This window comes from Salmo trutta, chromosome 29 (genome assembly GCF_901001165.1).
Source record: "Salmo trutta chromosome 29, fSalTru1.1, whole genome shotgun sequence".
NCBI classification, from domain to species: Eukaryota; Metazoa; Chordata; class Actinopteri; order Salmoniformes; family Salmonidae; genus Salmo; species Salmo trutta.
The window spans coordinates 3349990-3373561 of record NC_042985.1 but is presented as its reverse complement, the minus strand read 5'-3'; the positions used below and the strand labels follow the sequence as shown (position 1 = coordinate 3373561).

Below are 23572 nucleotides of genomic sequence, written 5' to 3'. Positions count from 1 at the left end.
CCGACCTTCGAAAGGCAGCAATACATAACACAACGTCCAAGTCTGCCAGAAATTCAAACGAAGAAGGAAAATATCAACAATTTGTAAATCAGAAATGTCATGTTCAGCTTACAACTGTAAGAATAGAGGACATGATACATATGATAAAAATATATGATAAAAATAATCAGTTGCGTGCCAAAAAAGTTAGGCTTCACAGGTAAGGCTTGCAGCATTTGACTAACAACACGATATTGGCTAACAAGTTAGCTAGCAGCTAGCGAAGATAACGTTATCTTGTGAGGCTAGCTGAGAGATTTCCAGTAATTTCGATGTTATAGTATTATACCTTATCATAACAAACTAGTTAGATAGCTAACGTTATTACTAAATGTGTTTTTGTCTTAAAGCTAAACAAACAAGTCCTGATGTTATAAAGGGATCTGTGAATATGTCCAATGCAATGATCTTTTCAATTCGCCTGTTGTCGATATTTAGGCTAGCCATAACTATCTTTCTATATCATACTCAAAATATAAGGTTTTATTACTCCATTGTTTACAAAACAACGATGTAAACAAACAACACAACTTCAAAATATGTTTCAACCCGTCATGGGGTGTATTCACTAGGAACCAAACATAAGCAAACGAAACGGGGAGGGACCACCTGAATTTGACCAATAGAAACTATTTTTTTTCTTTGCAAACCGTTTCCCGTGTGGAGTAAACGGTTTCCTTTGCAAAACATTTTTAAAGGGAACGAAACGGAGAGGGACCTACCAGTAGATGTACTAACTAGAGAAACGGTGGTTTTAGATGTAAAACAGCATGTCTAATGATTACACCCCTGATGTCATGGACTGTCATGAGATTACCTAAAAACATGCCACTTCGACACAGCTATGATTTTTTTTTTCGTAGCAGATTAGGAGAATAAATGTAGCAAGTTAGGAGAATGCTTTCCTAACCTGCTACGAAAAGTCCCATGTATTAAAGTGGCATGTTTTTAGGGAGTCCTGGACTGTCATCCCTTACATCTAGAGCACTATGGGGTTACATTTCCTTATAGCCCCATCCCTAAGCTGTATACCAAAACAAGTGTCAAGGACACCCGTTTTCTCTGAATTAGCTTTAAAGGTTGAGCACTATCAAAAACGTGATTTCCTGTGTATATTATATATATATATATATTCCTGTGTATATTATATATATATATATATATATATATATACACTGCTCAAAAAAATAAAGGGAACACTTAAACAACACAATGGAACTCCAAGTCAATCACACTTCTGTGAAATCAAACTGTCCACTTAGGAAGCAACACTGATTGACAATAAATTTCACATGCTGTTGTGCAAATGGAATAGACAACAGGTGGAAATTATAGGCAATTAGCAAGACACCCCCAATAAAGGAATGGTTCTGCAGGTGGTGACCACAGACCACTTCTCAGTTCCTATGCTTCCTGGCTGATGTTTTGGTCACTTTTGAATGCTGGCGGTGCTTTCACTCTAGTGGTAGCATGACACGGAGTCTACAACCCACACAAGTGGCTCAGGTAGTGCAACTCATCCAGGATGGCACATCAATGCGAGCTGTGGCAAGAAGGTTTGCTGTGTCTGTCAGCGTAGTGTCCAGAGCATGGAGGCGCTACCAGGAGACAGGCCAGTACATCAGGAGACGTGGAGGAGGCCGTAGGAGGGCAACAACCCAGGCAACAACCTCCGCCTTTGTGCAAGGAGGAGCAGGAGAAGCACTGCCAGAACCCTGCAAAATGACCTCCAGCAGGCCACAAATGTGCATGTGTCTGCTCAAACGGTCAGAAACAGACTCCATGAGGGTGGTATGAGGGCCCGACGTCTACAGGTGGGGGTTGTGCTTACAGCCCAACACCGTGCAGGACGTTTGGAATTTGCCAGAGAACACCAAGATTGGCAAATTCGCCACTGGCCCCCTGTGCTCTTCACAGATGAAAGCAGGCTCACACTGAGCACGTGACAGACGTGACAGAGTCTGGAGACGCCGTGGAGAACGTTCTGCTGCCTACAACATCCTCCAGCATGACCGGTTTGGCGGTGGGTCAGTCATGGTGTGGGGTGGCATTTCTTTGGTGGGCCGCACAGCCCTCCATGTGCTCGCCAGAGGTAGCCTGACTGCCATTAGGTACCGAGATGAGATCCTCAGACCCCTTGTGAGACCATATGCTGGTGCGGTTGGCCCTGGGTTCCTCCTAATGCAAGACAATGTGGCTGGAGTGTGTGAGCAGTTATTGCAAGAGGAAGGCATTGATGCTATGGACTGGCCCGCCCATTCCCCAGACCTGAATCCAATTGAGCACATCTGGGACATCATGTCTCGCTCCATCCACCAACGCCACGTTGCACCGCAGACTGTCCAGGAGTTGGCGGATGCTTTAGTCCAGGTCTGGGAGGAGATCCCTCAGGAGACCATCCGCCACCTCATCAGGAGCATGCCCAGGTGTTGTAGGGCAGTCATACAGGCACGTGGAGGCCACACACACTACTGAGCCTCATTTTGACTTGTTTTAAGGACATTACATCAAAGTTGGATCAGCCTGTAGTGTAGATTTCCTCTTTAATTTTGAGTGTGACTCCAAATCCAGACCTCCATGGGTTGATAAATTGGATTTCCATTGATTATTTTTGTGTGATTTTGTTGTCAGCACATTCAACTATGTAAAGAAAAAAGTATTTAATAAGATTATTTCTTTCATTCAGATCTAGGATGTGTTGTTTAAGTGTTCCCTTTATTTTTTTGAGCAGTATATATAGGAGAATGCTTTTCAATATATAATAATATCATAATAATATATATATATATCTCCATATCCACACTCTGAGGTTGGAATAATATTGTGAAAATTATGATATTAGCCTTTTAGTGTAAGAGCTGTTGAAAAAGACTGCCTGAAATGGTTTTGGCCTGCCTGGTGACGTCACCAGGCGCTAAATTAGTTGATAGACCAATAAGAAAGACAATCCAAACCTATTCAGTTTTCCCCAACCCCAGTCAGTCCCCTCCCCACTCAGTCCCCTTCCAGACAGTCGTAGCTAAATTCTTGCTTGAGAATTTGCTCTTGGCTAAGGAGCTATTTTAGTTTATTTTTGACCATTTTATTTTAAGTAAGATACTTAATTGTTACCCAGAAATCATTTTGATATTGAGATAAAAATGGCTGCATTGGACCTCTCATCTCTGATCATTATTAGCTATTTTATTTTAATTTTATTTAACTGTTATTTAACTAGGCAAGTCAGTCTTATTTACAATGACAGCCAAACCCTAACCTGGACGACACTGGGCCAATTGTGCGCCGCCCAATGGGACTCCCAATCACGGCCGCTTCTGATACAGCCTGGAATCGAACCAGGGTTTGTAGTGACGCCTCTGGTACTGAAATGCAGTGCTTTAAAACGCTGCGCTACTTGGGAGCCCTGTGAAATTGGGAAGTTGTTACTTTTTACTTATTTCCTTTTTACTTTGTCTCATGCCATCAGATTTCCGCTGAGTGACGCCAAAAGACTAAAAAAGTGGCTCCATCAGACGAGACTGAAAGCCTGGAAGCCAACCAAAAGCTCCAGACTGTGTTCTGAGCATTTCGAGGAGAAGTACCTGATAACACCCTCAACTGGACGTGGTGTTCGTTTACGTAATGATGCCATTCCAACTATATTTTCCTTTCCTAGTCAGTTCCAAAAAAAGGTAAATTGTGAATTGATGCAGGTGTATTTTTCTGTTGAAAGTTTTTGACTGGGTCTTTTTCAAAATGGTTATTTTGATACATATGATAACTTGACTCATGCTTTGGCTTTGTTGGTTTGAACTTTTGAGCGGCGTGTTTTTATTGTTGAGTTCTTATTGTTTTAGAAAACAGCGGGAACGAGGAAAAGAGTAACCTTGGTGAGTAAAAACAACAAAACAAGTCATCCTACTAGTTTTCCATTTGTATTGTTTTTGATATGGCTAGGATGCACACTTTGTTTTCAATCTTTCACAAATGAAATGAACTATGTATTAACCTCTACTTATGATTTCAGTTTCCCGAGGATCGTGTTCCTGAGGATGTGTCATCACTGCCAGCTGAGCCAAAGTGGTACTCAAAACCAATACAGTTTGTAGGAGCTATAGGTTATGAGCCAATGTTGTGAAGAAATTAAGCAATTCATTATTTCCCTCTCTTGATTGTTCTTGTAATGAAACATTAGCTCTGCAGAGTCAGCACGGTTGAAGAAGACTCCCAGTTACTTAAACCACAGTATATGGCACCCAAGTCGTTTCCATGACGACTACTGTGTACCACAGGTACAAAGTACATATCACACTTATCCAGACCTTGAATCACCAAATACATGTCATGTCAAAATACTTGAGGTGTGCTTGATTTAGCTCGCCTAGGTACAATAACCAATGGAACACTGTCTTTCCAGCCTGCACGCCAGGTAAGCTAAATGAAGCGCACCTCGTGTTTGAGTATTTGACACAGGTCTGCTCTTATCTGGAGTTTTTACATTCTGGTGATATTTCATGTATCCTTTATTTATTTTTTATTTTTTGCAGAGTATTGACTGGGCTGTGAAAGATAAACCAAATGAAGTAAGTGGTAGCTCTTATGAGGCTGATTGGGCCAATCAGAATTGATCAATTGTGCCAATCTCGCAACCAAACAATCCTGATTGGCTCAAACAAGGGCTACATTGAAACTCATATACGGCTAGTTGTGTGTATACAGTGTGTACAGGCTTATACGGCTAGTTGTGTGTATGATTAACAACATTGTATAAAGGCTTTATATACCCCCAAACCTTTATTTCCTGCTTTAATCACTGAACTCTCCTGACAATTTCAGGTCCCACCTTCAGCTTTACAAAAGCAAGGGCTGATCTTTATCCCCAAGCTCGCAATCAGGGTAAGATTTCTGACAGACGGGCTTATTCTAGAAAACAGAAAACATGCAACAGAGGTTAGTGCGTACAGCCCAGTACATCACTGGGGCCAAGCTTCCTGCCATCCAGGACCTCTATACCAGGCAGTGTCAGAGGAAGGCCCTAAAAATTGTCAAAGACTCCAGCCACCCTAGTCATAGACTGTTCTCTCTGCTACCCCATGGAAAACGGTACCGGAGCGCCAAGTCTAGGTCCAAGAGGCTTCTAAACAGCTTCTACCCCCAAGCCATAAGACTCCTGAACATCTAATCAAATGGCTACCCAGACTATTTGCACCCCCCCACCTCTCTCTGACACCGCTGCTACTCTCTGTTATCTATGCATAGTCACTTTAATAACTTTACCTACATGTACATATTACCTCAATTACCTTGACTAACTGGTGCCCCCGCACATTGACTCTGTACTGGTACCCTGCTGTATATAGTCTCCACATTGACTCTGTACTGGTACCCCGCTGTATATAGTCTCCACATTGACTCTGTACTGGTACCCCGCTGTATATAGCCTCCACATTGACTCTGTACTGGTACCCCCAGTATATAGTCTCCACATTGACTCTGTACCGGTACCCCCAGTATATAGTCTCCACATTGACTCTGTACCGGTACCCCTGTATATAGTCTCCACATTGACTCTGTACTGGTACCCCGCTGTATATAGTCTCCACATTGACTCTGTACTGGTACCCCCTGTATACAGCCTCCACATTGACTCTGTACTGGTACCCCCTGTATATAGTCTCCACATTGACTCTGTACTGGTACCCCGCTGTATATAGTCTCCACATTGACTCTGTACTGGTACCCCGCTGTATATAGTCTCCACATTGACTCTGTACTGGTACCCCCTGTATATAGTCTCCACATTGACTCTGTACCGGTATCCCCTGTATATAGTCTCCACATTGACTCTGTACTGGTACCCCGCTGTATATAGCCTCCACATTGACTCTGTACTGGTACCCTGCTGTATATAGCCTCCACATTGACTCTGTACTGGTACCCCCTGTATATAGTCTCCACATTGACTCTGTACTGGTACCCCGCTGTATATAGTCTCCACATTGACTCTGTACTGGTACCCCACTGTATATAGTCTCCACATTGACTCTGTACTGGTACCCCACTGTATATAGTCTCCACATTGACTCTGTACTGGTACCCGCTGTATATAGTCTCCACATTGACTCTGTACTGGTACCCCGCTGTATATAGTCTCCACATTGACTCTGTACTGGTACCCCGCTGTATATAGTCTCCACATTGACTCTGTACTGGTACCCCCTGTATATAGTCTCCACATTGACTCTGTACTGGTACCCTGCTGTATATAGTCTTGCTATTGTTATTTTACTGCTGCTCTTTAATTACTGGTTAATTTTATTTCTTATTTTTTTTTTTTTTTTTTTTAAACTTCATTGTTGGTTAAGGGCTTGTAAGTAAGCATTCCACTGTAAGGTCTACACCTGTTGTATTTGGCGCATGTGACTAATACAATTTGATTTGAACAAGGTTATTACATTTTGTATTATTTATATCTTCCATTTTTTTAATTTATATCCTTTTAAATATAATTTTATGATATTTGAACCAGATCAAGGAGAAATGGGATTGGCTGACAATGGAAGTGAAGGGGCCATTTCCAGAGACCCAAATTGGACACAGATTTGTACTAACTGTAATGGACTGGATAAGAGCGTCTGCTAAATGACTTAAATGTAAATGTACTCCAAATGGTTGGAAGCCTACCCCATGAAGACCTGCACCAGTAAAGAGATTGCTCAAATCATTTCTGACCTCATCTCTCGCTTTGGCTTCCCTGTTGGAATCCTGTGTTGTTTGGGTGTAATGCTGACTGTAGAGGTAAGAGATACTGTGGTTAGTTTATAGAGATGGTATTGTGTAGTTTCTAATACAGTATGTGCAGCATTTATTTATGCTAGCGTCACTGTACCACCACCTGAAAACAAAATCAGTTGTATTGGTTGTGACGGCCAAATGTATGTTGCACCAAATGATCTCATGAATATTAAGTACCCCTCTTTTTTAATTTTACAGATCAACTCGGCTTTGGGTGATCTGAAGAAACTGACAGGCCAACTCATATTCTACCGTCCTCTGGGAGTGTCACTGGATCCAGTAACAAAGTCCCTCGTAGACCGGTTTGTCCTCCAATGTACCTTGCTACACAGCCACCTGATTCTAAAAGCTTATGGATAGTTTGTTGCTTGTCAAATCAAGTCGAATTTTATTTGTCACGTGCTGAATACAACCTGAATACGACCTTACAGTGAAATGCTTACCTAATAAAAATAAGTGCTAAGTAAAAGATAAGTTAAAAAAAATAGAAAATAAAAGTAACAAATAATTAAACAGCAGCAGTAAAATAACAAGCGAGGCTATATACAGGGGGGCACCGGTACAGAGTCAATGTGTGGGGGCATCGGTTAGCTGAGGTAATACGTACATGTAGGTAGAGTTAAAGTGACTATGCATAGATAATAAACAGAGAGTAGCAGCAGCGTAAAATAGGGGTCTGGGTAGCTCTTTGATTAGCTGTTCAGGAGTCTTATGGCTTGGGGGTAGAAGCTGTTAAGAAGCCTTTTGGACCTTGACTTGGTGCTCCGGTGCCGATCTGATGACCCATGCCAAATCTTTTTAGTCTCCTGACGGGGAATAGGCTGCGTGGATAGAGCACTATGTGGCAGGTTGATTGCCTTCTATCATTGCAAGACAGTTCAGTGAGTCAGTCGCAAGATTGGAAGAATTTACTGTAGAATATTGAAGTCGCCAACGGAAACACGTTTGACACTTGATTGGAACAAACACGTGCTGTTACCAGTGCATTGCAATCCAGACATTGCTTAACTTTTAAATAATTTTTCAAGAAGCGCATCAGTACTAAATAGAATTGGGATAATGATTGCAATAATCTTTTGGCAGTTTACTGAATCCAAACACATGACATGCTAGCCCAGCTGACTTGTTATAATATGCATGTGTTTTGTTTCATACATGTTTTATCATATACCTGGACAGGTTGGTGTCAGATTTGGTGAAAGAACATCCTGATCACTGGGATGTTTACCTGGCTGCCAGTGTGTTCAGCTTCTGCTGCAAGGAACACCCCACCACCAGACAAATACCCCTGTCTCTACTGCGCTGTGGAGGGACTCAGTCTGTCTCTCTCCACCTCACCAAGAAAGCTGCCTGTAAGTTGGAGGCTGAGCGTGTTTAGACTCACAGGTCACAACTAAAATTACCAATAAATGAAGTAATGTACATCAAATATCATAGGAATAGGTCTTTTTAAAGACTGAATAATATTGTCATATTTTTTATTTTAGCTTTTAAACTGACTTGGGCTTTGATCACTCTGTTTGCATTGCAGTACAATGGGATTAAAGGAAGAACCTTTGTCATACTAGAGGCCCAACCACCTACAAAGGAAGTCTGTGTGCAGTGCAGTCAGTGCTTGGAATGGATCTCGGTCACTCAGGACTCTGAGCTGAAGAGATATGAGGAGATGAAACTTGGGGATGAGGACTACACCCACACCTGTGTGAGCTGCAGGGTGGCCATGAGCTGCAGGGTGGCCCTGGAGGTCATGAGGGGTTAGAAGACAAGGACATGAACAACTGGATGGAAATGAGAAAGCTTTTCAAACAAGGACTGAAAAGATGGAGGATATAATAAGGACGTTGGAAACCAAGTGGTGGTGAAGGAAGTGATTGATGTGGGGTGAAAAAAAGGTTCCTAAGGGAAGAAGTACATGTTGTGTATGTATTTGTATAAGTTTCTCTGATGACCGTTTTGTCATTAAAAACAACGGTATAAAGTGTTTAAATTACATTTTGATTGTGTTTCTTAATTAAATAAAAACTAAAATGTGTTTCTGAATAAAAATAAAGGGTGTTTTTATTTTCACCCCGTCCAGCCAGTGGCAGTAATGTCCTACTTATCCTTTGCCACCCAGCATAAACCACCAATGAGGCAGAGAAGAAGAGCGATGACAATGCAGGAAGTAATTAATTAGCTAAGGAGAGTCAGTCAAGAAAACTGATGTACTTTCAAGGCTACGGTAAGCATTAACACGCATATTGTCAAATATTCCAACACCATCGACTAATGTATGAATCATGCTTACATGTGGTTGTTACAGTGTTTAGTTTGAAATGTCATCTGAAGAATTTCGAAGTTCCGTGTCAGCATCATCGCTACCACACCGCTAGCCAGCTAACGTTAACTTGTTGTGCAGTGACTGTGATTATTACTTGCTTTTGAACTTGTCTTCTCATATTTGAGCTTCGGATATTAAACAGTTAACCACTTATGTTACCACGAGATCAGACAGGTTTTGTTGTTTACAGATATTGACATACTATGTGAAATATTAGCTATCTAGCTACTTTGCTTGAAATGCATGAGGAACTGAGATTCCCCCGCCCATTGTGCCCCTGACCTGACAAGCTAGCAACCCAGAGTGCTAGTTTCTAAGCTCGCAAGATAATTTATAGCCCTATATAGGTAAATTACTGTCGTTTCAGACTGTAACCACCATGTCAATTGGCTAACGCAAAGGCATTGAATTGAGGATGTTCGCTAGGTGTTGTCTCCTTTGTGGCATATCCTTACCTTTGGTCCCCTGAGTCATGTACAGTCATTATGAAGTTTCTTATCTCGGGCTGATCTGAGAACAGAGCTCAGGAGACAGTTGAGTTCAAGTGGAACTGATGACACACATTTCAAGAAGGAAACATTCCAACCGTCTGAGAAACATAGCCCAGTGATTTCCACAGAAGGCATATTTTTCTGTGTAATAAAACACTTTACTTTGTGAATACTTGTGGAGGGGTAATGGTCATTGCTCTCGCTCGTATGTCTTTTTCTCCACTTTTCTCTCCGCCCTGTGTAGATGTCCTGCTTTGAGAGTGATAAGAGCAGCCTGGAGAATGATGAAGGGTGTTGTGGTGGGGCGGCCGCGTCACAGCTGTCCAACTGTGCGCTGGCCATGCTGGAGAAAGAGGGCAACGACTCTGTGCTGAGCCCCACGGAGAGTACCCCCACCAGCCTACAGGGCGGCGCACCACTGCAAGGCTACGACGTGGAGTTCGACCCTCCGCTGGAGAGCAAGTACGAGTGCCCCATCTGCCTCATGGCCCTGAGGGCAGCCGTGCAGACACCGTGCGGCCATCGCTTCTGCCGCAGCTGCATCGAGAAGTCCATCCGGTAAGCCTCCCTGGTACTCATACTTATATGATGATGATGATAATAATATATTTAAATGTTAGTTATCTAACTTCTTGTATCCTGCTTTGGGAAATACCCACCAGGATTTAAATAACAATATTTGCTTATTCCTTTACCCCTGCAACCACAATTATCTCTGCATGTTTATTGTCAACATTAAAGTTGTTGAGAACTGAACTATGGGGCTTTTTTTATCTCTGCATGTTTATTGTCAACATTAAAGTTGTTGAGAACTGAACTATGGGGCTTTTTTTTATCTCTGCATGTTTATTGTCAACATTAAAGTTGTTGAGGACAGAGAGCTGAACTATGGGGCTTTTTATATTCACAGCTCCTCTAATGAGAGACGCAGGGGTTAAAGGTCATTTATTTATTTCATGAATCAACTTTACTATTACAGCAGTACAACATCCATGTCAATGTGCCGGGGTTAGCCAATGGCTATCTGTCACCGCGCCGCATTTCTGTCATAGGGATGACGCATGAGGTTTATTTTGGGTTTAAAAAAATCCCTGCAGGTCACAGGAACATCTAAAACGAGAGAGTATGTAGAAATAACAATAGACCTATATTTTCATGTAAATTCCCTTTTTCTGGCCCTCATATCGATTTTGACAAACAAATCGGTCATAAAAAGATCTGTGTGGCCCTCCATAGAGTTTTGAAATCCCAATGTGGTGCTGGAGCCAAAAATGTTTTCACGCCAATCTGAGATCGACTCAAGTTTTTGCTTTAACTCCTGAAGAGGTCGTAGTCGCGTGCCTGTCAATATTCAACTCTCAAAGGATTTTTGTTGGCCACCAGATAAGATGGGCAATGCAGGTGATTCTATAATGCAGAACATCTCTATACATCATATGCATTACAACAGCCACATGACATAACGGTTGGGATTATCGATGACTGTCATTCATTCACTGATTTGGTGCGCAATGACAGCCTCTGGGGTTACTGACTTACTGGGTAAATGATTGGCCATATTCTGGAAGATTTGGAGGCCATACTTCTCTCTGTCACTACCTTCACTTCCCCACAATTGCAGTACCAAGCTAACATCTTTATTGCAGCACTGTTGTGATGTTTGTATTCTGTGTTTATCATTGGTGCTCTTTTCTGAATTTGCTGAATGACTCGTATTTGTATGTCCCTTTTGACAAGATGATGATGAATACATGTACACTTTCTTCAAATGAATAGTCCTCAAAGGATAATGGTAGTAAGTATCTCAAAAAGGAGCCTTCTCATTGGACAAGTTCAGGTAGTAGGGCCTACCTCCATTTTAAAATAGTTTATCCTGTTGATTTAATGAATGAAACCCTGGTCCCAAGCATCATACTGATCTCTCTCTTTCTTTCTTTCCCCCAGTGATACAGGGCAGAGGTGTCCAGTGGATAACGAGGTACTACGGGAAGACCAGCTGTTCCCAGATAACTTTGCCAAGCGGGAGATCCTCTCCCTAACGGTCCGCTGCACCAACATAGGCTGCACTGACAAAATGGAGCTTCGCCGTCTGGATGTAGGCATCCTTCTCCACAGACAATGGCTGACACCTTAGTTCATATCACTACAACCGTGTTGCCATGTTGAAACCACATGATTAGCTCACTCTGCCATCTCACCCTGCCAGGGCCATGTTACCAAATGTGAGTTTGCCACCGTGCCGTGCCCGCTGTGCCAGGACGCGGTGTGGAAGAGCCAGCTGGAGATGCACCAAAGCCAACACTGCCAGCGGAGACCTGTGTCCTGTCCCGACTGTGTAGAGAGCTTTGTTTACGAGGACAGCAAGGTAAGCATCACCAACTTATTCATTCTGAGTGCACTATCCTGAATAAATAAAGATTCATTGGATTGAATACCGGTTGCACCGCCTCTGTTAGCTTCGCTAGCAGCACAGCGCTTTCAAAGAAAATGTGACCATGTTCTCAGTCAGTAAGAAACTGTATTCATTCTCCATTTGAGCTCCCCTTTAATGTTCACTGAAAAAGTGGATAGACTGTCTGTTATTTCTGAAGGTGGTCATGTGACAGCCTTTTGAGCATTGTTTGTTTTTGTTGTGTCCTCAGATTCATGAGTCGCTGTGTCCCTTTGCCAACGTGGTGTGTCAGTACTGCGGTATGGAGCTCATCAGAGACCAGGTGGGGATGGAGACCTGATGGCTGCCATTTAGATTTAGCTGATTACAAACCTATGAGATGATGGTGGTAATGTAGAGCAGTAGTCCTGATTACTAAACCTATGAGATGATGGTGGTGGTAGAGCAGTAGTCCTGATTACTAAACCTATGAGATGATGGTGGTGGTAGAGCAGTAGTCCTGATTACTAAACCTATGAGATGATGGTGGTGGTAGAGCAGTAGTCCTGATTACTAAACCTATGAGATGATGGTGGTGGTGGTGGTGGTAGAGCAGTAGTCCTGATTACTAAACCTATGAGATGATGGTGGTGGTAGAGCAGTAGTCCTGATTACTAAACCTATGAGATGATGGTGGTAATGTAGAGCAGTAGTCCTGATTACTAAACCTATGAGATGATGGTGGTAGAGCAGTAGTCCTGATTACTAAACCTATGAGATGATGGTGGTAATGTAGAGCAGTAGTCCTGATTACTAAACCTATGAGATGATGGTGGTGGTAGAGCAGTAGTCCTGATTACTAAACCTATGAGATGATGGTGGTGGTGGTGGTAGAGCAGTAGTCCTGATTACTAAACCTATGAGATGATGGTGGTGGTAGAGCAGTAGTCCTGATTACTAAACCTATGAGATGATGGTGGTGGTAAAGCAGTAGTCCTGATTACTAAACCTATGAGATGATGGTGGTGGTAGAGCAGTAGTCCTGATTACTAAACCTATGAGATGATGGTGGTAATGTAGAGCAGTAGTCCTGATTACTAAACCTATGAGATGATGGTGGTGTAGAGCAGTAGTCCTGATTACTAAACCTATGAGATGATGGTGGTGTAGAGCAGTAGTCCTGATTACTAAACCTATGAGATGATGGTGGTGGTGGTAGAGCAGTAGTCCTGATTACTAAACCTATGAGATGATGATGATGATGGTGGTGGTGTAGAGCAGGAGTCTACAACGTGTGGCTCGCGGGCAAATTTTGGTCCAGTTCACATCTGCTTGCGGCCCACACAAACATATGTTTAACTCAATCGTTCATGAATGGTTGTGGACTGCTAAACGTTGCTTGGTGGCAATGGACTGCAATGTTAGTCCTTTGACACAGATAAGTTGCCTACCTTTCCTCTGGAAAAAGTATCTCTTTGTAACAAGCTTCTTTACAGGAGCTGGAGGATCTGACTCAGTGGTGGAATAACTTTGGTGTGCCTGTTTTTGTTTCAGTTGGAATCTCACTATGACACAGACTGTCCGAAGGCTCCGATCGCCTGTACCTTCAGCACATTTGGATGTCGAGAGATGGTAGGTCACTGAGGTGGAGTCAACCTCAACACATTCTGAGTCATTTACCACCTATGTTCTGTGACTACTTTACCTTGTCTAAAACAAACCACATAACCCAAGGCCGAGATACCCAAGATCCACTTCTCGTGGCCTCTGGCAGGACTAGGTAGAGTTTCCACATCTACTCCCATCCAGCCAATACTTTCAGGTCTAACAAAGGAGGGTTTTTAAACCGGACAAGGCTACCACTTCCAACTTTGGTTCAACACAGTGGCTCTTTTAAAGTCTTTGTGCTATTTCAGATGCAGCGCAATGACCTGGCGCAGCACATGCAGGAGTTCACTCAGATGCACATGCGCTGCATGGCTGAGTACCTGCACAGGCACAGCCTTACCGGGTACACCCAGCCACCACCTTCTGAGGACCGAGGGGCTGCCGCTGCAGAGCCGGGGGCACAAGCAGGAGCTAGCAGCAGTGGCGCCCCCTGCCAGTGCTGCGGGGAACTGCAGACCATGCGGGAGACCACCCAGCAGCTGGAGGGCCGTCTAGTGCGGCAGGACCACCAGCTACGTGAGCTGAGCATTCAGGTGGAACAGATGCAAATTCATTCTTTCTCATTTGGGATGTTGAATTCACTTGTTTGAATAAAAACGTCTACCACTAAATGACCATTTTTGTTTTCTATTATCATTATCCCCCAGGCGGGCCTGGTGGCAGAGCTCCGTCGTAAGGTCACTTCGCTGGAGGAGAACCTAAAGGAGCTGGAGGCCAAGCAGTGCCAGGGCGTGTACGTGTGGCCCTTGGAGGGCTTCTCGGGCTACCTGCGTACCCAGGCTGCCGGACAGCCCGTTGTGGTGCACAGCCCGGGCTTCTACACGGGCCGGCCGGGCTACAAGCTGTGTCTGCGCCTCCACCTCCAAACGCCCTCGGCCCAGCGCTGCTCCAACTACATCTCACTGTTTGTTCACACCATGCAGGGTGAGTTTGATGGGCAGCTGTCGTGGCCCTTCCAAGGCACCATCCGGTTGGCCGTGCTGGACCAAGGGCCTGAGGGCCAGCACCATGTGGAGGTGATGGAGACCAAGCCTGACCTGCAGGCCTTCCAGAGGCCCACCATCCAGAGGAACCCCAAGGGTTTTGGCTACGTCACCTTTCTGCACCTGATGGAGCTGCAGCAGCGGGGGTTTGTGCACGACGACACGCTGCTGGTGCGCTGCGAGGTGACGCCGCGCTTCGACACCGCCCTAAGGCGCGAGGGGGCGGCCGTGCAGCCCAGAGGGCCCGAGGCCTCGCTGTGAGGACCCTTTTAACGTTCAAGCGACGAGGTCAATCGGCACCAACGTTATCAGTACAAAGTATCAGTTTGCCATTTTCCTGAGTTCTTGTATCGCACAGGATCATTGCATTGGGTTCAGACATGACCAACCTCATGGGAAAGTGTACTGCTCACTTGTGGGTTTTTTTCTCCAACTCCAAAAGGCTTTTCTTTGCTGTAGCTTTAGAGTGATGGACTGGATGTTGGTGGCGATTAACACCAAGGTTTCCTGCAACAAGTCGAGAGCTTTGGTCTATATGGTGTTATCTGCATTTTTGTCAAAATTGAGTTGTTGACATTAGCCTTATTCTGTTCAATGTTCTCTACCTATATATTACTCTAAATACCCCAATTCATGTTAAGTTCAAAAGAATACAAGATAAAAAATACCTGACACCATTCAAACCAATGAGGGTTCAGAACTTTAAAGCCGATCTCACAATCATCTATTTGCAGACAGAACGTTCTAGTCCCAAGCTCTGTGTTCCATCACTTATCCAGCAATGTGTCGCCGGCTACTGTACTGCTCCAATAGATAGGATTTCAAAATGTCTTATGATGCCTACATTAGGTTGTAATAAACATGACTTTGGTTTCAGTGCATCATTTTTTGTAACAGCTTTGTAGCGGAGACGGCAAAGTCTCGTTAAATATCATAACATGTTATTACAGTTTATGATATTTATGTCAAGCTCAAAGTCATGTTTATGACAACTTTATGTTGGCATTAAAGAAGCCAATTCAAATAATGTTACCAGAAGTGTATTTCTGTTGGAGATTAGGAAGGGGACAGAGAGTGATGTAGGACAGAGATACTCAATCAAATGAATCCTTTTAGTGCTTTTTACAGAACACAGCGAGGACTGGGGCAGGACCATCTGTAAGTGGGAGACGACCAGAGGCAGAACTGCCTATCAACTTATTGTACATCCTGGATGACAAGAGAGTCAGGATCACTGGCATTTCACGGGTCTTCTGGTTGGAGGAACATACAAGGAAGATGGGGCAACATTCCAACCAGGGTCTTTTGTCTGGGAAAATGTGGGATGATGTGGCATCTCTAAGACCTCTTCTGGAGAAGAGATTTCCTGAACAATGGCTGTGAGTTAGGACATACAATAAGCAGTGACATATGAATGAGTTGGTATACACAGTGGTGTAAAGTACTTATGTAAAAATACTTAAGTACTACTTATGTTTTTTTGTTGTTGGCGGTATCTGTACTTTACTATTTATATTTTTGACAACTTTTACTCCACTACATTTCTAAAGAAAATAATGTACTTTTTACTCCATACATTTTCCCTGACACCCAAACCTACTCGTTACATTTGGAAATGCTCAGGCAGGACAGCAATATGGTCCAATCATGCACCTATCATTTGTTTTTTTACCTTAATTTTAACAGGGAAGAAATTGAGATTCTTTTCCAAATGTGCCCTGTATAATACAACATAAATATACACATTATACAGAACATATTACAATACAAAACACAGTCATGTTAAGCACTAATAAGACATCACAAATCATTCAGAAGAAGTTACATTCCTCCACAAGTAAGTCCCCAATCAATACATGAAATTGCCTCAAACAGCACCAGAACATCAAAATGAAATGTATTTATATTTTTTGGGGCAATACGGTGCATTTAAGCTAAAAGCAGATTTACCTAGCTCGGTGGAGACCCTAGGAACGTCGAGTTAACGGGTTAGGCAACTCGGGTGTCTATACTTCAAAAGCTAAGTTGGATAAGACAGAAGTTTATGAAGTAGGGCCTTGTAAACAAAAAGGGAGTAATGTAGAGATCTACGGATCTTTAGCGAAGTCCAGCCAACCTTTTGATACAGGATGCAGTGTTGTGATGAGTATCACATCTGTGGGCTGTAACAACGAAGGGCGTTATGGTAGATGGAATCCATAGCTTTAAGAGTAGTAGCAACTGCACTTTGATAAATAATCACCATAATCAACAACAGATAGAAAGGTTGACTGAATAATCTGCTTCCTACTGCTGAGAGAAAGGCACCATCGGTTTCTGTAGAAAAAAGACCGCTTTAAGTCTTAGCTTCTTAACCAGCTCATCTATGGTTTTTTTAAACGTCAAATCCATATTAATCCAAATGCCTTATTATTTATATGTGGGAACACGTTCGATTGGAGAACCATCTAATGAGCGAACATGTAGTTCATCTGAAACATTCTTACGAGAGTTTAAAAACATGTATTTAGTTTTGTCCATATTAAGCACAAGTTTTAAATCAGCAAGAGATTCCTACATAGCTATAAAATCTGACTAGTTTTGACACAGCCAGATCAATAGGGGCGGCGGTAGCCTAGTGGTTAGAGCGTTGGACTAGTAACTGGAAGGTTTCTAGATCAAATCCCCAAGCTGACAAGGTAAAAATCTGTTGTTCTGCCCCTGAACAAGGCAGTTAACCCACTGTTCCTAGGCCGTCATTGTAAATAAGAATTTGTTCTTAACTGACTTGCCTAGTTAAATAAAAAAAATAGTTGGGGCAATAGCGTTCGTAATAGTATCATCCACATATAGATGAAGTTAACAGATTGACCAATGGTGTTAATATAAATAGTGAATAGAACAGGTGCCAAAATCGGGATTTGTCAGTTTTTCAGAATTTACACGGGTTCCCATTACAATCCAAAAGAGCAGTTGCATAATCCGATTTAGCCTTGCTGATTTGTCTTGTACAATAATTCCTCAGTTGCTTAAAGCTTGCCAGTCTGGGCCTACGCCTGTGTTCCTGGCCTTGACCCAAGCATCATCTCTTTTATAAATGACTTCTGATAATTCTGGAGTGTACCAGGCATTCCATCTACCTTTAACCCTTCATTCTTTGAAGGGAGCATGATTATCCACAATAGTATGGAAGACATCTGCAAAAAGGCTGAAAGCTAAATCATGTTGATGGATAGCTAAAATACAATCAAGGTCACTAAAATAAAGATTAAAAACCTGTTCACTTAAGTTTTTAAAGTTCCTCTTTGTGTTCAGATGAGGCTTAGATTTGTGTAGTCTCACATCTCTAACACAGTCAGTTGATTTTCTTTTCTTATTTCACCCCCTCCCCCTTTTCTCCCCAATTTCGTCATTTCCAACTACGATCTTGTCTCATCGCTGCAACTCCCCAACGGGCTCGGGAGCGGCAAAGGTCGAGTCATGCGTTTTCCGAAATATGACCCGCCAAACCATGCTGCTTAATTAAACACCTGCCAGCTTGGAGGAAACACCGTCCAACTGACGACTGAAGTCAGCCTGCAGGCGCCCAGCCTGCCACAAGGAGTCGCTAGAGCCAAGTAAAGCCCCCCCCCCAAACCCTCCCCTAACCCGGATGACACTGGGCCAATTGTGCTCCGCCTTATGTGACTCCGGTCACGGCCGGTTGTGATACAGCCTGGGATCAAACCCGGGTCTGTAGTGACACCTCACTGCGATGCAGTGCCTTAGACTGCTGTGCCACCCGGGAGGCCCTGGCAATGGGCAGTTTCAATCAATACCAGATTATCGGGATTCACCTGCATAGCCCAGATCTTGATGTAATCCAGATTAGGAACTAAGCTCCTAATGTTCAGATGCATCAACCCAAGTCCTTTGTAATTTTTAAAGTCAGATGGAGTCTCCAACTCAAACAAGCTACGTTCAATAGATGGTTGCAGGCCCTGTCTGATGGTTGATATTGATATAGTTGGTATGGCTATCAGATTGCATAGAACTGAACCATTTGGTCTATCCTATTAGTGATAGACGAAGGAGTACAAATTGGATATAACGCATTGTCATCCCTACTGCCTCTGATCTGGTGGACTCACTAAACACAAATACTTTGTTTGTAAATTATGTTGGAGTGTGCCTTCTGTCCGTAAATGAAAACAACAAACAAGAAAATGGTGCCGTCTACTTTAATATAAGGAATTTGATGTGTAGCATTTACTTTAGAATTTTTGTTAAATATTTTAAAATATCAGAATTGACTACTTTTTACACCACTGTATTTAAGTACATTTTAAACCAAATACTTTGACTCAAGTAGCGTTTTACTGGGTGACTTTCACTTTTACTTGAGTCATTTTCTATTAAGATAGATTTACTTATACTCAAGTATGACAATTGAGTACTTTTTCCACCACTGGGTATACATAAGGCATTCATTTTTTACATTACATTTTAGTCATTTAGCAGACGCTCTTATCCAGAGCGACTTACAGTAGTGAATGCATACATTTCATTTCATGCATTTTTTTTGTACTGGCCCCCCGTGGGAATCGAACCCACAACCCTGGCGTTGCACACACCATGCTGGCGTTGCAAACACCATGCTCTACCAACTGAGCCACAGGTAACTGCCAAAATACTTGAGTAAATAAGGGATAGGAAACATATTGAAAACAGGTGCTTCTACACATAACACATTTATGAAACCAGTCGTGACACCTTCATGAATGTTATAGTATCATAACACATTTATTCAGCATCATGTATAAGGGGTCTACGGTGTACCCACCAGTTAGCATACTCTTTCCATAGGATACTGAACCAATGTAAACACAGTCATTGGTACTGAGAAACTACGCTTTGCTTTGTGTATTGCTCAACAGGATAAAAACATACTCTTGCATCAAAGTTACTGTAGGTGCTTGTGTCAACAAGTGGCATGATTCCATTCCTAACAATTAACATCCATCCAGTCCATTCATACCCCAAAACGGAAGTCAACCAGGGCCCAGGGAGAGGACGGAGTGAGTTATCCATTTGGAATTAGATCAATGCCTTCTGTTGCCAAGAAAGACTCAAGACTGTTGAGCAGAGTCATAATAAATGTTCTCCCTGTGTCTGTGGTGTTGTTAGCAGAGCAAAGTCATAATAAATGTTCTCCCTGTGTCTGTGGCGTTGTTAGCAGAGCAAAGTCATAATAAATGTTCTACCTGTGTCTGTGGCGTTGTTAGCAGAGCAGTGGAGATAAGAAATGTTCTCCCTGTGTCTGGCGTTGTTAGCAGAGCAGTGGAGATAAGAAATGTTCTCCCTGTGTCTGTGGCGTTATTAACAGAGCAGAGTCATAATAAATGTTCTCCCTGTGTCTGTGGTGTTGTTAGCAGAGCAGAGTCATAATAAATGTTCTCCCTGTGTCTGTGGCGTTGTTAGCAGAGCAGTGGAGATAAGAAATGTTCTCCCTGTGTCTGTGGCGTTGTTAGCAGAGCAGTGGAGATAAGAAATGTTCTCCCTGTGTCTGTGGCGTTGTTAGCAGAGCAGTGGAGATAAGAAATGTTCTCCCTGTGTCTGTGGCGTTGTTAGCAGAGCAGTGGAGATAAGAAATGTTCTCCCTGTGTCTGTCTTTATTTTGTGGCCTTACATCACATCAATGGATGAAGATTGTTGACCGTACCGCATCATACAGTAGCTACAATTGACAATTGGATGAGGCTATAGAGACATCCTCACTCACCAGAATGGATAGCTTACTCTCATCCGTTAAATCCCACTGGACTTTTGATTGTTTCTTGTGGAATAAGTCGAATATATTTGTGTGGACATATATGCCTTACTGTGTTTTGTTTAAAATCAATTAAAAAAGCTGCAAATCTGTCTCTGCAGTCTACATAGATCAGTCATCTCTACAGTACAGTGCCTTCAGAAAGTATTCATACCACTTATTCCACATTTTGTTGTTACAGCCTGAATTCAAAATAGATCAAGTAGATTTTTTTCCTCACACACAATACCACATAATGATTTATTTTTTATTTTTAAATGTATTGCAAACTAAATACAGAAATATCTAATGTACATAAGTATTCACACCCCTGAGTCAATACTTTATAGAAGCACCTTTGGCAGTGATTACAGCTGTGAGTGTTTCTGGGTAAGTCTCTCAGAGCTTTACTCACCTGGATTGTGCAACATTTGCCCATGTATTATTTTCTAAATTCTTCCAAGCTCTGTCAAATTGGTTGTTGATCATTGCTAGACAACCATTTTCAGGTCTTGCCATAGATTTTCAATTTGATTTAAGTCAAAACTGTAACTCGGCCACTCGGGAACATTCCCGGTCTTCTTGGTAAGCAACTCCAGTGTAGTTTTGTCATGTGTGTTAGGTTATTGTCCTGCTGAAAGATGAATTAAACTCCCATTATCTGGTGGAAAGCAGACTGAACCAGGTTTTCCTCTAGGATTTTGCCTGTGCATATTTCCATTCCATAAATTTTTATCCTGAAAAACTCCCCGGTTCTTAACGATTACAAGCATACACATAACATGATGCAGCAGCCACTGTGGTTGAAAATATGGAGTGGTACTTAGTAATGTGTTGTATTGGATTTGCCCAAAACATAACACTTTGTATTCAGGGAAAAGATTTCATTGCTTTGCCACATTTTTTGCAGTATGACATTAGTGCCTTGTTGCAAACAGGAAGCATGTTTTGGAATATTTTTACTCGGTACAGGCTTCCTTCTTTTCACTCTGTCAGTTAGGTTGGTATTGTGGAATAACTACAGTGTTGTTAATCCATCCTCAGTTTTCTCCTAGCACAGCCATTAAACTCTGTGTTTTAAAGTCACCATTGGCCTCATGGTGAAATTCATGAGTGGTTTCCTTCCTCTGCGGCAACTGAGTTAGGAAGGACACATGTATCTTTATCATTAATTTGTAAAAATGTTCGAAAAACATAATCCCACTTTGACGTTACTGTATGTAGGCCATTTTAATGCATTTTAAATTCAGGCTGTAACACAAGAAAATGTGGAAAAAGTCAAGGTGTGTGAATACTTTCTGAAGGCGCTGTATGTTGTCCTGTTTGAAATATGTTAGGCTGTAGCATGATCTATGGGTGCCTATTTCCGAGAAGTAATGAATGTCCAACATCTATGTCCAATGTCCAAAAACATGGAAAATCGCATGATATATTGTTGTCTCTACCTTCTTGCCCTTTGTGCTGTTGTCTGTGCCCAATAATGTTTGTACCATGTTTTGTGCTGCTACCATGTTGTGCTGCTGCCATGTTGTGTTGTTGCCATGTTGTGTTGCTGCCATGTTGTTGTCAATTTGTGTTGCTACCATGCTGTGTTGTCATGTGTTGCTGCCTTGCTATGTTGTTGTCTTAGGTCTCTCTTTATGTAGTGTTGTCTCTCTTGTCGTGATGTTTGTTTTGTCCTATATTTTTTATTTTTAATCCCAGCTCCCGTCACCGCAGGAGGCCTTTTGGTAGGCCGTCATTGTAAATAAGAATTTGTTCTTAACTGACTTGCCTAGTTAAATAAAGGTTAAATAAATAAATAAATCTAGCAAATGAGATTCGTACTGAGCTGCAATGCACTAACCAAATCAAATTGTATTTGTCACATGCTTTGTAAACAACAGGTGTAGACTAAGAGTGAAATGCTTCCTGACTCGTCCTTTACCAACACCGCAGAGTTAAAGGATTAAATAGAAATGCTGCCTGACTGGTCCTTTTCCAACACCGCAGAGTTAAAGATAAAGGATTAAATAGAAATGCTGCCTGACTGGTCCTTTTCCAACACCGCAGAGTTAAAGATAAAGGATTAAATAGAAATGCTGCCTGACTGGTCCTTTTCCAACACCGCAGAGTTAAAGATAAAGGATTAAATAGAAATAGTGATTTGAGGAATAAATACACAGTGAATAACGAATAACAATAGCATGGCTATATACAGGAAATAGAAACTAACATGGCTATATACAGGAAATAGAAACTAACATGGCTATATACAGGAAATAGAAACTAACATGGCTATATACAGGAAATAGAAACTAACGTGTCACGTTGGTATAAAGGGATCGGGAGACAGGCGCAGGAATGCGTAATATGTTTTTTTATTTACCCAAATTACAGCGTGCCATGTAAAGGCACAGGGGACGAAGACCAAACAAACAAACACGTATACAAAACACAGTGTTGAAACCCAAACAAAAGAGCGAGGAGTACCTTAAATAAATACACGGGGCCCACAATGATTCCACACTGGACGAGACCCGTAAACATCTGCGCAATACACGCGGCACGAAAAACAACACAGCACAGGTACTCACACAACCAACGGACATTGTCCAATGGCGAACCAAAGGGCACACTTATACAATTACTAATCATTGGGAAATGGGCACCAGGTGTGCGTAATCAGCAGTTCCGGAGGGATCCGTGACAACATGGCTATATACAGGAAGTAGAAACTAACATGCCTATCTACAGGGAGTAGAAACTATCATGGCTATATACAGGAAGTAAAAACTAACATGGCTATATACAGGAAGTAGAAACTATCATGGCTATATACAGGGAGTAGAAACTAACATGGCTATATACAGGAAGTAAAAACTAACATGGCTATATACAGGAAGTAAAAACTAACATGGCTATATAGTAGGCCTGATTACCAAAAATGATGAGACAGCCTACAGGGAGGAGGTAAGGGCCCAGAGCTGTGGTGTGGTGCCAGGAAAATAACCTCTTACTCAATGTCAACAAAACAAAGGAGCTGATCCTGGACTTCAGGAAACAGCAGAGGGAGCACACCCCTATCCACATCGACGGGACCGCAGTGAAGAAGGTGGAAAGCTTCAAGTTCCTCTGCGTACACATCACTGACAAACTGAAATGGTCCACCCACACAGA

The 23572-nt window shown here is 42.4% G+C and overlaps 2 protein-coding genes across 2 annotated transcripts; both read left to right on the top strand.

Annotated features, from left to right (window-relative positions):
* Positions 1-39: 39 nt before the first annotated feature.
* LOC115166782 (uncharacterized) lies at positions 40-8805 on the top strand. The gene is made up of 10 exons (XM_029720570.1): positions 40-199; positions 3506-3710; positions 3876-3908; positions 4046-4101; positions 4214-4310; positions 4566-4601; positions 4855-4914; positions 7012-7115; positions 7993-8165; positions 8345-8805. Exons 1-10 carry the CDS (start codon positions 132-134, stop codon positions 8356-8358), a joined length of 846 nt encoding a protein of 281 aa, XP_029576430.1. The 5' UTR covers positions 40-131; the 3' UTR covers positions 8359-8805.
* A 132-nt stretch (positions 8806-8937) lies between these two features.
* On the top strand, positions 8938-17913 carry traf6 (TNF receptor-associated factor 6). Its single transcript, XM_029720566.1, has 8 exons — positions 8938-9034; positions 9869-10182; positions 11569-11719; positions 11831-11989; positions 12267-12338; positions 13550-13627; positions 13912-14196; positions 14311-17913. The coding sequence occupies exons 2-8, from the start codon at positions 9869-9871 to the stop codon at positions 14905-14907; spliced, it is 1656 nt and encodes a 551-aa protein (XP_029576426.1). The 5' UTR covers positions 8938-9034; the 3' UTR covers positions 14908-17913.
* The last annotated feature ends 5659 nt before the right edge of the window (positions 17914-23572 follow it).